Source organism: Nelusetta ayraudi, unplaced genomic scaffold (genome assembly GCF_046127955.1).
Source record: "Nelusetta ayraudi isolate G7.1 ecotype Tasmania unplaced genomic scaffold, CSIRO-AGI_Nayr_v1 ptg000181l, whole genome shotgun sequence".
NCBI classification, from domain to species: domain Eukaryota; kingdom Metazoa; phylum Chordata; class Actinopteri; order Tetraodontiformes; family Monacanthidae; genus Nelusetta; species Nelusetta ayraudi.
The window spans coordinates 272,256-289,144 of NW_027466230.1; the positions used below are offsets into that span (position 1 = coordinate 272,256).

The following is a 16,889-nucleotide window of genomic DNA, read 5'->3' on the forward strand; positions in this document are numbered from 1 at the left end:
GCACCTGTTTATTACAGTAGTCAAGGGCAATATTTACTTTTCAGCAACCAGCGGAAAAAACATTGAGCCTGTCCCGCAAAGAACTTCATTGAAACAACACTCTACCATTTTGCTGTCATAATCTTTGCATTTTTATTTAATTGTAGGAAATAAATGAATCATTTAATCAGACAAAGAAACATTCCTCTCAGTCTGCCCAGACCTTTTCATCGCCTGGGACGGACATGGATGGACATTTGGGACGTCCCGAGGCAGGCAGAAGGTTCTCCCAGTACTCTCTTTGAGCCCTAAGACAAAGTTTCATTGGTAAAGTTGGTCACGTTTTTTTCTGCAAAAATAAATTATTAAATAAGTAATAATAATAAATCAGAATGAGTGTTTCTTCTGGGTCTCACCTGGCCCTGACCCAGGGTTTGGTGTGCATCTCCAGTGCAGCTCCCCAGATCCCATGCTTCTCTGATGCTGGTGGGAGGAAGCCTCTCTCTGCAGCCAGCTCCTCTGCTATGGCTCGGATATGGTAGGCCTCAAATCCACAGCAACCGCCAATGTAGCGTATCCCAGCATTGTAAGCCTCTCTGGCATATTTATGTATGTCCCAGCGAGTCATCGCTCTAGTTTCAAGAGCTGAGAAGCAATACAATATTGTTAAAATATTCACAATCTTAATGAGTTTTTTTTTCTTTTTTCAATCAGGGTTAAATCAAAACAGACTGTCTCAGCAGATGCTTACCAAAGGGATACTCAGGTAGACTGGTGTATCCACTGAGGTTGCACTCGGGTGTTTGGCAGCCCAGTGGCTGGATCATGAGGTGGGCTTTGAGACCAGCTTTCTCCATGCCCTCTTTCATTAATTTCACCGTGCGAATAGAGCAAAAAGGGTCCAAGTGGCAATTTATTCCAACCATGTCAGCTCCTGTAGAACATACACAAGTTTACAAACAGTCCTCAAAGTGGATTTTTTTTCACTGTGGCCACTGTGCCTTATCTTGCAGAGATAATCTTTAGCTCTGGTCAAAGCCAGCCTCTCTCAATATAACCATATATAAAATCGACCATAGTCCATGCCTTATAACCATGTACTAAAGGTGAGAGTTTACTCCAGACTTCAAATGGTGAAATGCGTCAAACAAAAGTTATTGTCGGAACTAACAGCGTGTTGCATAGTGTACGGCAGACCTCATGCTCATGCACGCTCTGTTTTAAGGACAGGAATGAGATTTGACCGTTGATCTCAAAAATGTGAGGCTATAATAGGCAATTCTACTCTAAAAATTAGAATGAAAAAGGTACCGGCTTTGACCAGTCTGACAGCGCACTCTCCAGGTGGGACTCCCTCCATGTCTCCATGAGGGGAGATGCACATAGTTGCTCCCACTGCTTTTCCGCTGGATTTCAGCACCTCCACGGCCCACACAGCCTCTTCCACGTGATCAACGAACTGCAAGTGATAACAGTGCATTGTTCTGTAGACGTTCGGCTCCAGGGAAAAGAGGCTTGCCAAATATTGACAATATCATCCGTTGCCTTTATAGCACAGCATTACCTCCACAATGAAGAAATCAATGTCCTTCTTGAGGAAATCATCCATCTGTTTCTTAAAGATGGCCTTGACCTCCGTCTCGTTGCGACTGTTCATATAGCAGGGAGTCTTTGACATGCACCCAGCAACCAAAGCATTGCCCGTGTTGGCCACCTCCATGGCCAGGTCACAAGCTGCCTCGTTGATCTGGGCCCCCTGAATTGCACAGCAAAATGAGACCACGTCAGGATACTTTTCATCTGGTACGTAAAGCAACTTGTGCAAGTAGCAAAACCCCCACTGACGGTGATGTCTTTGACACTGCTGCTGATCTCCAGCTTATCATCGCTACAGTAGAAGGTAAATGTCTGAAGGACATCGGCTCCTGCTCTCAGAAACTCCCTGTGCAGCTGCCGCACTGAGAAGAGACACACACAAAAGATTAAAGAGCAGATAAAATTGCACTTTGTAAGAATGACTCAGCATCATGGATAAAAGGGCAAAGTTGTACCTGTTTCAGGATGTTCGACAGCAGCTTCCGGAGTCCAGTTTCCTGCCTTCACATAACCACGCCTCTCCAGCTGCAACACATAACCCCCGTCGCCTACCACCACCTCGCCAGCGTTCAGGCGCTCCAAAATTCCCTGAGTCAAGCGGGTGACATACAGTGACATGCAGTGCCTTGGACAAGTGGTTCAAGTGGATGACCAGTGCATACTACTATGTTGAGGAAAATACTTACAACTACCTGAAACCTTTACCCCTCATAAGATTCTATGTTTAGTGCCTTCTTACAAACACTTATATGCACTTAAATGACAAGTATAGCGCCTTGATGGTTTTAAACTGTAATATGATTCAAGACATCACCAATGTTAAAACACATCTATAAATTTAACTTCATTTATGACAACATGAAGTGTTTAGAAAGAATTGAATTTGACCAAAAAATATGTTTTTGCTATGTTAACTTACAACTTTAGCATGCAAAGTCATTAAAACTTAAAAAAAAAAAAAAAAAAAAAAAAAAAATAGTTTATATAACATTTCTGTGCTTACATAATTTCCGCACAAACGCTACGTGGATTTGACAAGTGTGTCAAAAGTTAATTTACCACACTTCAGTTTGATCGTAAATCATAATAATGACCATGCAGGCAATGTGATCGACTCACCCGTTTCTTTTCATTCCCCATCCCACACCAGCTTATCTACAATGTGTCCTGAGAGCCGGCGGTAGAGCGGTACCTCGAGTGGTACGGCCGGCAGTGAGCTCAGGTCAAACGATAATCCCATAAATGAACGCGAGATCAAACCCGATAGTTAATAATTTACAGTTTAAAAAAAAAAGAAAAAAGAAGAAAAAAAGATGAACCGATTAACTTTAATAGCCACGTACCGACTTTGATTTGATTACTATGCAGTACAAATGTCATACAACATGGTATATTAACACGCTGACCTATTTCGTAAGAACGACAAAACCGTTATGTCTGCCTTTTTAACGACCCAATCTACAGTTCTCTCTCGTTTAATCAACAAAGTGTGGATAAAAGCTCGGGCTTGTGAAGACCAACGTTGCTTCTCACTATGAGCCTGCAGGTGGAGCTGCACAACTTTTTCGGAGTCGGGAAATTGAACTGAGGCATGACGCCATTTCCCCCCGGGCTTTTGAAAGCTTCCTGGTGTTCAAAAACTAAAACAAAATCGGCGCTTAGCGCATTCTTACTCTATATTTTTATATCGAGGCTTTTTTGTGTGTGTGTGTGTGTGACCACCGGTATAGAGTTAGAGTAAAATAAAGCCAGCGCTCGAATTGACATTTGTTGACCAGCTAGCGCTAACAACCAGCCGTCCGCAGAAGGGAGAGGATATTTATTTTATGCTTTTGAAAGACTGAACCCCGCCACCCCCAGCTGGTTTTTACTCAATAGTTACACCAGGTATGTTTACAAGTGAATCCATATTCTTCTCCTATGTCTAAATTAGGACGCTTCCATTTCCAGGTTGTCGACTCGGACTTTTGTGTTGATAGTTTGAAAGGAGAGCGGAGCCACCACGTCTGCGTCTCCAGTTTTGCCGTAGCTTTCTGCGCACATACAATACTGTATACGTAAATACGAAGAACTGTCAGTATATTGTATGGTGAAGTTGTGTTTGTTGTATTAGTTTGATGTGCACGTTTTACTTTCCGGTTGGCATGCTTGTCAACTTTATAACAATTTCTTTGACAAGTAATACTTGTTTCTGTGTACTTTTCGTTGACAACCTAGATGATTTATTTAGCATCAGAAAGCCTTTAAATGTATATTCTAAATTAAAATTGAATTACTTTATATATGTGTGTGTGTGTGTATATATATATATATATATATATGTATATATATATATATATATATATATATATATATATATATATATATATATATATATATATATACATATATATACATATACATATATATACATATGTATATATATATATATATATATATATATATATATATATACATATATATATATACATATATATACATACATATATAAATATATATGTATATATATATCAGTTTGGTAATTTGTTCAAATCCACAAAATCACAAATATCCTGCATAATTTTTCCCAAATAATGTCTTGGGACGATACATCAGGAAAGTTTGTACAATGAGAGTTCTTCTTTCTTGCAGATATTTTTCCAATGCACAAAGCCAAGTTATGTAATAAAAATCCTCCCTGTATTCCTCCTTAGGCACCCACAGTGATTTATAATGGATCCATCTGAAGATGTAGAGAACTTAAACCAGGGAGTGGATGCTGTGGTACTGAATGATGGCCCTGACCATGACAGCTCCAGTGGACAGAAGGACACCACAGCTTCAGATATGCTGAGGTTCCTCTACAACTCCTGCAATAACATTTTATGTTTGTTTTTGTTTTTTGTTTTTAAGATGCAAATATTTAGCCGTTATAATTGTTGAAATGGCTTCCTTTTCAGAATTAATCAGCAGATGTCCAACCAGTGCTTTGAGATGGCAGTGGAGCTTAATACTGGTATAAAACTGCTTCACTTAAGGTACACATATTAATATACAACACTGTACACAAACATATTTTAATGTCACATTTATTTTTATAGAGAAAAACAAGAGCTCTTACAGTGGATCTGAAGCTGAGAGAGACTTGTGAGTAAAGTGGTCCACTGACTTATGTCTCAAATGGAAACAATGAATAGTTCTAATTTCTAAGGAATCCTGTAAACAACCTTTAATACCTGTTTCAGGCCAGACTACGTCAGTGAGGTGGAGAGAGTCAAGACACTTTATTTTAACAGTACAGTAACGCTACACAGGTGAGTTTAAGCCCTTCAACTTTATTTATTTTCTTTATTTTCAACAGTAAGTTGTAATCCTTGTCTTTGGCACTTTATGATTTAACTCATGTCTTACAGAATGCAGATTTGGCATGCTATTGGAGAAAAACTACAACAGAATGATCCAAAAGCAGAGTAAGGCCTAATAAAACTGCTATGGCCACTGTCATTTTTCACATTTTACAATAATTTCATATACTATTTTTTTGTTTTATTTTTTATTTTTTATCTCCAGTGCCCTGAAGGCTGTGAGTGGTCGCTGCCTGAGTCTTTGTTCGCAGATCAAACAACTTCAGCAAGTCAGTAACGGTTATCGGAATGCTTTTTTTCTGCACTGATAGTCTTATCAGGGAAACCATATAAGATTAAAACTCTTTGATGTCAAATGAAAGAGAGCAATATTTTTTAAGGTCTTCAGTAGTGCTATTACTTCTGATAACAGATTATATTATTAAGATGGGTGTGAGAGGTGTTGTAGGTATATGGCCTCAGTATTGGCTTTAGTCTTTATCTTACTATTAAAATGACTTGTTCTGTGTTTTCATGCACGGTTCAGCTTTAACTCAATGTGTGTGAATGGAATTATCAAATGAGCAACTTTTCAAAAAAAAAAATAAAAAAATGTATTGTTCCCTCCACAGGAATCAAGAGTTTTAAGTGATGAAATTACAGAAAAGCAGAAAAAGAGGCTTGGTATGCATTTTTTTTTCTTCACAAAAATATGTAAAAGTGTTACTGTTCAGTTTTTCATACTTTAATTTTTGGAATTTTTGTGCTATTGGTGGGTCTAGAAATGAAGCGGCTTATGCATGAGAAAATGAAAGACATTGACGACTTGATGAAGAAAGAGCACCCTGACACAGAGAAGTACAAGGCTGTATTGGAGAAAGGCCTGTCAAACTTGGAGAAACGCAAGAAGATTGCTGTCATGATACAGAATGTCCTCAGGGTAAGTCATGCTGGAATTGTTTAAAGAAAAGAAAAAAAGTTTTTTTTTAAAAAAATGCTGTACTTATAAAAGTGTCACTTCTCAGGGTATGATCTTGGCCTGCAAAATCAACTGGATGGATGATCCCAAACTTCGAGATATCGCCATGACTTTGGAAGAGTTACCCATATCTGACTAGATGTAGATTTTCTTTTTTGTTCTATATTTATATATTTTTTTTGTGCGTGTGTGTGTGTGTGTCGGTTAAATAAAAAAAAAAAAAAAGTGCCTGCGCTCACACAAGTGGTTGTTTGTGGTTGGTGAAGGAGAGTGTAATGCAGTCAGTTGCCACTAGAGGGCGAGAGAGGGATGTAGGAAACGTTTCGAGCCTGCATATTTGTCGGCGAAGAAACGGTGGATGCTACACGTGTTTACCAAGCTTGCTGAAGGATTTTTTTAGCAGTTGTTAGTAATTTTTGGTGTTCGGTTTTGAGGCGAAATAAAGCAGCGTGAAAATGCCGAAGGTTAAGGCGGAGAAGAAGAGCAGACAGCATCAGGAAGTCGCAAAACAAGGTACCTTTGACTGAAGACGGAGTTAGCCTGAGAGCTAACCCCTAGCTCAACTGAGACGTTGGCGTGTAGAACTATGAGGGGATCTTTAAACAGGCAGCAGCTTTCAGGCCTGTCATATAAAAGTAAAATACTTGGGAACATCATCACAGAACCCACTGTCCTATTCGGTTACAACTGAAATCATAATTAAAACGTTGTAAAAACAAGTGACAAATTGAGTTGCTCTGATGACTGCTAGTCGCACTGACCTGTGATGTCATGTAAAAGGACTTTCAGTCCTTCACAGCTAACAACACATTACTCTGTCGCAGGGATTATGTTTAACACGGGGATTGGGCAACACATCCTCAAGAATCCGTTGGTCGTCAATGCGATCATTGATAAGGTATGTTGTTCTGGTGAAACCTGAGAGGAAGCAACTTTTTTTTTGTTTGTTTTAAGTTGTACTAATTGTTCTCGTTTTGGACATGTTGCTCAGTCTGCCTTGAGACCAACAGATGTGGTTCTGGAGGTTGGTCCCGGTACCGGTAACATGACAGTGAAACTGCTGGAAAAAGCCAAGAAGGTGAAGTGACAAGCTGGCTTCTGGTTTCTAAGCCTTAATTTGTGGACATACTTGTATTTTCATCATTATTATTATTATTATTTTTAATCGTTCAGTCTTAATTGTTTCAGGTGGTGGCCTGCGAGTTGGACTGCAGATTAGTGGCTGAACTTCAGAAAAGAGTCCAGTGCACGTGAGTGGAGTCCGCAGCCCCCATTTTGTTATTTGCCACGGGAAAAAAGTATCTCATCATGTTTTGCATTTCTTCAGACCTCTGCAGACCAAACTTCAGGTTTTAGTTGGCGACGTCCTAAAGACGGATCTGCCCTTCTTTGACATCTGTGTGGCTAATTTACCATACCAGGTAAAGATGCCTTACGGCACACAACACACACCAGTGTCGCCTCATTCCACACGTCTTTCTCAATTATTCTTTCAACAAAATCTTTTTTTTGACAGATTTCCTCACCGTTTGTCTTCAAGCTTCTGCTGCATCGGCCCTTCTTCAGGTGAGAGAGACAGAGGCCTGTTGTTACGACCTGTGCCACGTGCACCCCCGCTCACCCGCTCAGCATTCATCTCTGCTTGCTGCGCCGCCTTGTTTTTCAGATGCGCCGTGTTGATGTTCCAGAGGGAGTTCGCCATGCGACTGGTTGCTGCTCCTGGAGACAAACTGTACTGCAGACTTTCTATTAACACACAGCTGCTGGCTCGAGTCGACCACCTCATGAAGGTCCGGGAACAGTGTTTGCTATTTCGTACTTGACTGTAAAGTTGTGATTCCTGTCTGGCTACAGTCAAGTTTTTCCACGTCTTCACCTGAAACAGGTTGGAAAAAATAATTTCCGCCCTCCTCCGAAAGTCGAGTCAAGTGTTGTGAGAATAGAACCGAAAAATCCTCCACCTCCAGTCAACTTCCAGGTGAGGTTTGAATAATAACTATAATTACTACTGTTTGTTGAAATGCAGCTGACCTGATGATATTTATTGATGCAATTTCTGTTTCTGTTCCCCTAAAAGGAGTGGGACGGCTTGGTCAGGATAGCCTTTGTGAGGAAGAACAAAACCCTCAGTGCCGCTTTCAAGTAAGTGTCCTCCTTTCTTTCTTCTTTCTTTCTTTCTTTCATTTAATAAAAAAATAAGAAAAACAAAACAAAAAAAAATTATGCAAAGTAGTCCCCCCCCAAAAAAAACCTTGATGGTCTTGTCAGGAGGATCTCCCGAAACCAAGATAAAACAAAATGAAGATGCAAACCATTATCCAAAACACACGCAACAAATTCATAACCTCTAGGATAATAAAAAAACAGTTGAACACAGATCAGGGATCAAGACACAACAAGGTGCAAAAATTAAATGTTAAGTTTCTTGGTTACACAGCATGCATTTCACAGACTTTTTAAATACAGATTGAGAGAGTGTAAGAACATAAGAAGGAAGTGAATTCCATATCTTAGAACCTCAATACGACATCTTGAATTGGTATGAATCAGTTCTTGATTGTGGGGGCCGAGGCTGATATGCTTTACGGATTGAAAAGTTGAACATTTTGGAGGTGGTTAAGCTGATGGATATCAAGGATAGCAAATTTGTGAAACCAGGATGAAGTATGGGACCCCAGAGAAGAAAGAGCAAAGATTCTCACTGCTTTTTCTGCGACCTTAGAATTGGTTGCAATTTAGTTTGATGAGTATTAGCCCAAGCAATGTTGCAGTAACTCATAAAGAGATAAATCATGGAAGCAATAAAGATTCAGGGAGACTTTTGTATTCAAGAGATGCTGGATTTTCCCAATAATTCCAAGTTTTTTTGTTTGTTTTTTTTGTTGCAATTTTAGATGTGATTTGTGAAATATGAGGTTTTCAAGATATTTTTTCCATCATCAACACACCAAGATAACGGGTTGATTTAACATGAGCAATTCACAGAACACGCTCACGCTAAACCACATTTGATAATTCTGCCTGGGTTTCATTATAAATCTGCAGGTCGTCTGCAGTGGAACAGCTGCTAGAGAAGAACTACAGGATTCACTGCTCTGTACACAATGTGGTGAGTCACAGCTTCCTTGTGCACATGCACTTACAGTAACGGCCAGATCAGCAGTGAGTCATCAGGGAATGACTGAGTAATAATCGCCATCGGGCGAGTCTATTCATTTCACTGGCCAGTTGTGCAAGCCTGACCACAGTGATGTGGCTGTAAAACCAGAGGCTACCTCGACAGCCAGGCACCATCAAAAATCATGCCCTCTGTCATTTCAGGAAGTGCCATCAGACTTCAGTATCAGCAAGAAGATTCAGAGTGTTTTGGAGGAGGCTGATTTCTGCGAGAAGAGAGCCAGAACCATGGACATAGACGACTTCATGGTGTAAGTTGATGCTTCTTGTCCATTTTTTTTTTAAATCCTAAATATCTAGTTGAATGACTGATGTTGTTTTGTTTTTTTTTTCCACTCCTTCGCAGGCTGCTGCATGCATTCAACTCTGCAGGGATCCACTTTTCTTAAAAGGCGGCAGACAGACAAACAACCTGCAGAGCTGATTTCAGTGATGAGTGGCTCCACGTCAAGAGGGAAGAATTGGCCTCCAGTTGAGTCAAACCGAGTGGTTTATTTATTTCCTCGTTTTTAAAATAATGGAATATTTAATTGTCACACGTACAATGAATATTTTATATACTACCATACTTTATAAGGAACTCATATTGAGTTTTGCTATTTTCCCATTGTGAGTACAGACACAGTTGGAATGATTGAAATCTGACACAATGTTTGAACCCTGCCTGTGACCTTGTTACTGGAGCACATCAGTTAAGATCCTGATTGATTAACACACTTATGTAAAAATAAATGTGGGTTTGAAGCAAATCTGAGTTGTGAAAATGTTTTCCAGGAAAATAAAATGCCAACTTGTGATGAGATTTTACATTCTGTCAGTCTTTTGGTATTAAGTTAAGAAATATAACTTTCTATAAAAGTGTATATACATTGTTTAAAAAATAATAAGATTATTATATTTGTGTCATTGTTCATTTAAATGAGTTGATGTGATGAACCAAGGAAGCAGACGTCACTCAGATTACAAATTTTCTCAAATCAATTAAACATCAATTTATGTATTTTTCCCCCCTTGATTTTAATGAGATGAAATGGAGGGGTTCTTAATGCAGGGGTCTTAAAAGCCATTCCATTAGTTCTGTTCCGTTAGTACCGGAATTAAAAAATTACTTGTGATTGTTTTATGTTTTTTCACTTTCATATTATATTTATTTAATGATAGAGCTATTTACATACTTCAGACCTTAGATTGCATTAAAATGTAGTGTCTGAATCTGTTTTTACTGCAGACTGGACTTGAACAAGCTGCAGAATGACATTTCATCCTTAATCTGAGTTTAACCTCCACTCGACTATGTTGGACGCTGCTTCAGTTCTTCCCAAGATGCCATGGCCCTGCCATTGCTTTGAACAAAATGGAACAACACGGTGAAATAAATATTTTAGACCTTTTAATTGTTGCAGACAGAATTCAAGTGTTGACAAACAAAAAGTGTGCCGCTTCCTAGAGGTGAATGATGTCGGCATTGTGAAGACTTGAGTTGTGCCAACCATCCAGACTTGGTTTCTGTGGGTGCCACTTAAACCTCTTGAGCTCCTAAAGAGCACATCACCACTTTGGATTAATTTGCATGCTGGCTTGCTCCTCTTCCTGGAGTGCAGAGCGAAAAGACTTGACTTTATCTGTTTGGGGAGGGGCAAAATGGGAAAGGCCTTTAGAAACCGGGTGGGGGGGCATCAACCCCTTTAATGTGTCGTGTTTGCGTAAGATGGTGAATCTTTGTGTTCTTGTGACGTGCGTTTACCTCTGAGCACAGAGAGACTCTCAATCTTCTGGCCGAGGATCTGTTCCAGTTTAGTTGCATATGAATCCACATCGTAGTCCACCTCTTCCGTCATCTCCAGCAGCACCTTTTCATCCTCCAGCCATCGGATGGACTCCTGCGCACAGAGGAAAGTGACGCTTACTGGATACAATGAGACGTATAAATCTTCTCCAAGTGAGGTGAACTGAGAAAGTGATTTTTTTTTGTGTCCAACGTTCAGACCTGGAAAACAGCTCTGTGGTCTTCCATGACCTGCTCCTCCATCTCCACTAAGTGAGAGACTACTTCATGAAAGGTAAACAGCTGGGGAGACACCTCCTCCTCCTAGAATTTAGATGTGTGGCCGGTCAGTCGGGAAAAGAAGAGTTGAGTTGACATGTTAATTGGTCATCAAAAAACAAGTGCACTCTGTCAAAATAGGCTTTTCTTCTTGAGCCACAAAGTTCTCCATTGACAGGTAAACAAAGTGCTTACAATTTGCTCACAGAGCAGCTTGAGGTCATCCCTCTCTCTAGTGGGGATGACGGGTCGACCCCCCTCCACCGCTGGGTTGGGGTCCACGGTCAACTCCTTCACCCTGAACAGAGGAGAGAAACAAAATCCCACGCTGGTTAGTCACAACTATCAGATGAAAGAAGAGAAATTTAAATGGATCAACTTTGGTAAAGCAAACTGCTCAAGTTCACACAAAGACGCCAAATCCACCATTTCTACAGACAGACAGAAAATAAAAACCCCTTCCCACCTGTTGGCATAACGTAGTGTGTTGAGGGTGTTCTCACAGGACGTCATGCCGGGAGAGATTGTTGCAATCTGTGCAGAAAATAAACACCATTACACACACACACTCACAATATACCAATTAGCAAAGGCATTGGAGCCAATGACTGAGGATCCAGGCATCTGTGTAATATTTTATTTTCATAGAAAAAAGTGGATTATAGTATTTTCATGGAAGTTCTTCTGAACGACAAAAATAATGGCCAGTATATAGCCATGTCCTCAGGCTGTCTCTAAGCACTTAATGGGGTGCAGTAGTATGGATGACCCTGCAGGGGGGGAGAGAGGATGGATGGATGGATGGATAGAAAGATAGAAAGAGACCTGCAGGGCTTTATCAAAGATTAATGCGGCATCTTTATACCTTCAACGTGTTTTAGTTGATGGATGTGTCAAGAGGAAAACTGACCATGCAGGTGCGAGAATTCTCCCCAATGAAGGAGTCTCTCAAGACCTGGGTGAGTTTACTGGCTCTGAATGGATGATGGGGCTTGTTGCGACCGAGAGCCCTGATGCACTCCTGAAAAACAGAACAAACATCGCACACTCTGTGTGGACATAATGGCAGTGGTATGTGTCTGTGCTACCGCCATGCAGCCCACCGACCTTCAGGGCGAGAAGGCTCTTGTTGATCTCGGCCCCCTCCAGACGGGTCTGCCGGTCAGCGCTGGAAGTGTCAGCCCCTCTCTCGTTCCCGGCGAGGTCGACGAGGGAGAACTTGCCGTGCATTTCCCCGTTGGTCCGGAGGATGATCTGGAAGATGGCGTGGCTGCGGGAGGAGTGGGGGTTGGCGGTAGTCTGCCCTGATGTTCTGGCAAAACAAGAGAAGAAAGAGAATCCAAGGTCAAGGGAGGGGGGGAACTATTTTGTACTATTTTGGAGCAGATTTCTCTGAATATCTAATGAATTTGGTGCGTATACGGTTACCAGAAAATCTAATGGCATTGCAAACTGCCTCATTTAATGAAGAACCAAAAAAGTTTGGTAGACAAAAAAACAATCTGGTCTTAAGAATGCACCACAAAATCAAAATAACAACATTACAACGACTTCTACCTGTAGCTGTTGCCAACTTCTATGAGTCTCAGGACGTCTTCTGTGCAATTGACTTCCTTCTCTTGAAGCCCAACCACCTGCACCTGCTTTTCCCCGTCCTCCAGAACCCGCAGCTTGGCTTTACGATTCAGCAGGTCAAACACCTGCCAACGCGAAAATTCATTGATTAGACGTTTGTTTTTTTTCAATGTCGTTACTTTTGAAAAAAGCAACAAAAAGAAACAAACTGCCACTTGCCTTTCCGCTGTATATTTCAAAGAAGGTGGCGTACACTTCTAGATCTAACTTCCTGTAGTCTGGTTTCTTCAACATGAGAAATACATCCCGAGCTGCGATAACAAAGTATTGCTTTTTGTTTGGTTTTTGTGCGGAAATGAATGCTTTGAAAGTACAACAATTAGAACAACGTCTTTGGACTCACCAGCTAGTGAGTAAATTCCTTTTGAGAAATCTTGGTTCTTTCCAGAGAAATCTCCACCCATAGTCTGAAATACATGGAGTTGCATTGATGGGACAGCAGGTCGACGAAACAGAGCGCTTACATTTACAAGGAAGAGCTGAATTTGTAACTCACGTGTGTTTTCCCGCTGCCTGTCTGGCCGTACGCGAAGCAGGTGGCCATGCCTCTGTCAAAGATGGTCTCCACCAGAGGTCTGGCTGTGAACCTGGGAGGTCAACAACATCTCAACGTTACTTGCAAAAAGAAATCGCCTTGGCTCGGCGCCTCTTTAGCGACGTCAGCTGCTGAACAAGCGGGCGGCAAAGGTGACCGGCCCGTTTGCTGCACACCTGTAAACCTTCTCATTCGTTACGTTGTCGTCGAAAGCGTAGTCGAAGCGGAAGGTCTGGTTCTCCAGGTAACGGGTGAGGTCGACTTTCTGTTTCGGCTCGTGAACCATCACCACGTCTTTGCTGGGGATGGTGATCACGTCCAAGTCCTTCATGGACAACTCTGGAAGACATCAGCAATCACCAGGCCCCGTTAGTCTGTCGGTCAGATTAGTATCACGGGGGGGCGGTGGTTTGAATACATGTTGGCGGTGAAATACCTTTTTTGTTGAGGGGACGTTTCCGCACGCAAACGCATATTCTGTGCTCCTCAATCTGGGCACAGCGGCACAGAATGTTGTCACATCACTGGTTAAAGGCCCCACGGTCTTACTATGGGAAGCAATGCGAGGCCTGCTCTCCTGAACTCACCTCATCGGCCGTGGTGAGGGGTCGGTAGTCGAGACTGGCTCGGAAATCTCGGATCATCTGCACGATCTCGTAGTTGGGGACGGTGGTGTCTACTTCCTGAGACGGCGGGGGAGGACGGGCAGGGACATCAGCTGGGATCACAGCCGGAGGACGGCTTCACAAAGCGGACGTACCTGAGCTCTCTTCTCCCTCAGCTCCTGCTGCTGGAGCCGACGCCTCTCCCTCTTCTCCTGCAGCTTCTCCACCTCCTTCACGCAATTTGACTTCTTCCTTGCTGCCATAAAGCCATTGATTGCAAGATCAAACAATTGATGATTTGGGGTTACCTTATTTGTCATTGCCCTTTCTAATGCTGCGTTGTACTGTGGGTTCTACATATTAAGCGATGAGCTTCAATCTTTTCAGTTTCGGGTTAAAGCCTGTGACAAATTTTGTGTGACGTTATTTCTGTTTCATGGGATGTACACAACTGAGCTGAACTTAAGAAATGTTGTGAGGACCGTTGAGTTACAGTACTTGACATTAGTCTGTCAGAATGTGCACCATGAGAACATCAACGGGGCCGGTTAACAGACAGTCGAAGAGGGATTCACAAATGTCTCCTGGTTTAGCAGGAGTATCAGGTTGATAAAAACCCTTTCCAACTATTCTATGCTCTATAAAAACTGTCACTTGGCAGCAAAAACAATTTGGACATGTATTTTATCACATCTACGACAACATCTCAATCACGTTACGTTGTTGCTGCTGTGCTGGAGGTTGAGCAGGCTGCGTGTTCTGCTGGGATGGAGGCGGCGGGGCAGGTTCTGGTAGGCGAGGCTGGGGGGGTTTGCCCCGGGTTGGACCTGCAGCAAACACCGGGGGGCTAAGATTAGTGTCACCTCACTGGCATGTCGGTGATATGTCGCTCATTGCGTGCTGTTATGTAATTGTCATGGCGGTACGTTATCTGCAAGGACCAAGAAATTGAATGACATGTTTTTGGATTATTTTGACTGAGTTCTCCTCATTCACACACCTTTATTATCTTTGGATGGAGTGTCACTCTTAGATGGTGCCATCGTCCGGCGGTTCTGCAATAAAGGGCAGGTTCAAAAATACCATTTCAAAATGATGTTCTATGATACAATTGAAAAAAATGATTTTTTTTCCGGAAATAAATGATCTGCTCAACAAAAAAAAAAAAAACAGCAACCTTCTTTCACCTAATTTCTACCTTCTAGCATTTCTCAGAATCACATTGGGAAAGACCAAATAAGACTTTTCTTCTTTTTCTAGCACTTCCGTTTCTACACCATGCACCCATGCACAGGCGTGTTCAGCAGATGAAATTTGTCGGTTTCCGAGAAGGTTGGGTGTCGGATCTTTAGCAGCTGTTTCCTGCCAGGGAGGCAAAGTGACACTCACCTTAGTGGTTTTGTTGATCTTGGCACACGTGGGTGTAGGTGGAGGTGGAGAGTCGGGACAGGGGTCAGCTTCTTCATCCGGGGGCGCTTCTGGGTTTAGTGCAAACGTACTGTCCAATTCAACCTGTTCAGAGAACAGCTACACGTTCAGCTTCACTTTGTTCTTTGGATCATAAATTGACATCAGCTTGCTCTCTGCACACTTTTATGTAGTGTTTACATCACCAAAATTCCTCGAAAGATGCCAAACCCCAAAAGATCCCAGCAACCGGCTTGTAACAGATCATGTTTTCTGATCTGTGAATACGTGTTTTTTTTTTTTATATATAACTGCAGACACATACAAGACCGATGCATTTTTTGCAATGAAGTACTTGTAATATTACTTAAAGCAGCATTTCTCAACTGGTGGGCCGCCGCCTAATGTTTAGATTTAGACACAGCTTTGTGGGCATTTTTGTTTTTTTTTTGTTTTAATTAAAAATAGATATATAGGAAAATGTTGACTAGTTGAACTTATTTTGCAGGACACAATTAAATTCAATAATTTCATTCATTTATTTACTTGCCATGATAGAAAGGACAGGATGATAGGGTGAGAGTTTTTATTTCTGTAAAACAAATTTTAGTGCTGTGGAATAAACTTGGGACATTATAAAAGGAAATGAAATGTGGTTCCTGAGACTCCACCAGTTGAGAAACACTGAGTTAAAGGTCAAAGGTTAGTGGGCCCCGCGGTTTAGGTGTGAGTGTACACAGGCGGGCAGTGTGTCATACAAACACAGACTGGAGGGATTTCTTTGAGCCATGGAAAATGAAACACAACATGCTGACGTGCAATAACGGCTGCTTCACCTCTTTTCCTTTGAAGTCTCCATTTCCTATCCACTCCATTGTCACACAGTCTTTGTTATCATTCAGTGAGGTCACCATGGCCTGGTGTGTATGTCCTGTAACACACACACGCGCACGCACAGACAGGTGGAGCACGTTGCTGAAGCTGTGCAGCTCGATTCAGTGGTCTAATTGTTCTGGATGAGATGTTCTGCAGACACACAGGAGGGTTAAATTCACCATCGCTGCGCTTGATCTCCACGTAAGCACCTACGACAATCTTTCCGAACCCTGACGCCATTCACTACGGAAAGCCGGACGGCCCCCTCGGTTGAAAACAGCTGTCCTTTACATAGGGTGACATACGGGGTCAGTAACTTTTAGCTTTGGAAAAAACAAAAACCAGCCACAAGTGACTCAGCTGAGCTCTACCTGAAGAAGGTCGTGGTCTGATGGAATTTTCACCGACAGCGGCAGATTTGTCAGTAAGAGCAGCAGGTTAGTTGTTTATGTACATCTGAAGTTGAAGTCCTTTTGTTGTCCTGAAGTTAAACAGCTGCTGGCGTTCAGATTGTTGCATTACCGCCACCCTCGCTCCCAGATCACCTGCAAGTTATTAATTCTACCATTTAAAGGCACGCTCATAGACAAGCATATAACACTTTGCCCTAGACTTTGATCTACAATAAAAGCCCATTTGTTATTTTATCCTTAAACATTCTATGTTGGCTCAAGAAAAGGCGGGACCTTCTCCTGGCCCTGAGACGTACATATAAACAGTATCTAACTAGGCT

The 16,889-nt window shown here is 41.8% G+C and overlaps 4 protein-coding genes across 5 annotated transcripts; 2 read left to right on the top strand and 2 right to left on the bottom strand.

The window, feature by feature from the left end:
• Positions 1–123: 123 nt before the first annotated feature.
• Positions 124–2,797, bottom strand: LOC142881049 (betaine--homocysteine S-methyltransferase 1-like). The gene is made up of 8 exons (XM_076015085.1): positions 2,695–2,797; positions 2,031–2,163; positions 1,825–1,937; positions 1,544–1,735; positions 1,291–1,438; positions 731–913; positions 396–624; positions 124–287 (listed from the first exon to the last, which is right to left on the bottom strand). The coding sequence occupies exons 1-8, from the start codon at positions 2,713–2,715 to the stop codon at positions 188–190; spliced, it is 1,119 nt and encodes a 372-aa protein (XP_075871200.1). The 5' UTR covers positions 2,716–2,797; the 3' UTR covers positions 124–187.
• Positions 2,798–3,177: 380 nt separating this feature from the next.
• cenph (centromere protein H) lies at positions 3,178–6,096 on the top strand. The gene is made up of 10 exons (XM_076015098.1): positions 3,178–3,462; positions 4,269–4,409; positions 4,515–4,570; positions 4,656–4,701; positions 4,800–4,868; positions 4,968–5,024; positions 5,125–5,188; positions 5,531–5,582; positions 5,681–5,838; positions 5,924–6,096. Exons 2-10 carry the CDS (start codon positions 4,288–4,290, stop codon positions 6,014–6,016), a joined length of 717 nt encoding a protein of 238 aa, XP_075871213.1. The 5' UTR covers positions 3,178–3,462; positions 4,269–4,287; the 3' UTR covers positions 6,017–6,096.
• A 93-nt stretch (positions 6,097–6,189) lies between these two features.
• On the top strand, positions 6,190–9,856 carry dimt1l (DIM1 dimethyladenosine transferase 1-like (S. cerevisiae)). Its single transcript, XM_076015097.1, has 12 exons — positions 6,190–6,390; positions 6,702–6,775; positions 6,869–6,955; positions 7,066–7,127; positions 7,205–7,298; positions 7,394–7,443; positions 7,544–7,667; positions 7,763–7,855; positions 7,955–8,019; positions 8,923–8,986; positions 9,199–9,305; positions 9,401–9,856. The coding sequence occupies exons 1-12, from the start codon at positions 6,333–6,335 to the stop codon at positions 9,441–9,443; spliced, it is 921 nt and encodes a 306-aa protein (XP_075871212.1). The 5' UTR covers positions 6,190–6,332; the 3' UTR covers positions 9,444–9,856.
• A 601-nt stretch (positions 9,857–10,457) lies between these two features.
• LOC142881048 (kinesin-like protein KIF2A) lies at positions 10,458–16,724 on the bottom strand. Of its 2 annotated transcripts, none has more exons than XM_076015083.1 (21): positions 16,528–16,724; positions 16,336–16,436; positions 16,117–16,211; positions 15,263–15,385; positions 14,874–14,928; positions 14,593–14,700; positions 14,029–14,129; positions 13,856–13,951; positions 13,705–13,759; positions 13,445–13,607; positions 13,230–13,320; positions 13,077–13,140; positions 12,893–12,984; positions 12,656–12,798; positions 12,206–12,410; positions 12,009–12,119; positions 11,565–11,632; positions 11,294–11,396; positions 11,042–11,143; positions 10,799–10,934; positions 10,458–10,676 (listed from the first exon to the last, which is right to left on the bottom strand). In XM_076015083.1, the coding sequence occupies exons 2-21, from the start codon at positions 16,394–16,396 to the stop codon at positions 10,603–10,605; spliced, it is 2,046 nt and encodes a 681-aa protein (XP_075871198.1). In that variant the 5' UTR covers positions 16,397–16,436; positions 16,528–16,724; the 3' UTR covers positions 10,458–10,602. The 2 variants fall into 2 exon arrangements, with proteins under 2 accessions (XP_075871198.1, XP_075871197.1); XM_076015082.1 differs by having other exon boundaries at positions 16,336–16,441.
• Between the last annotated feature and the right edge of the window lie 165 nt (positions 16,725–16,889).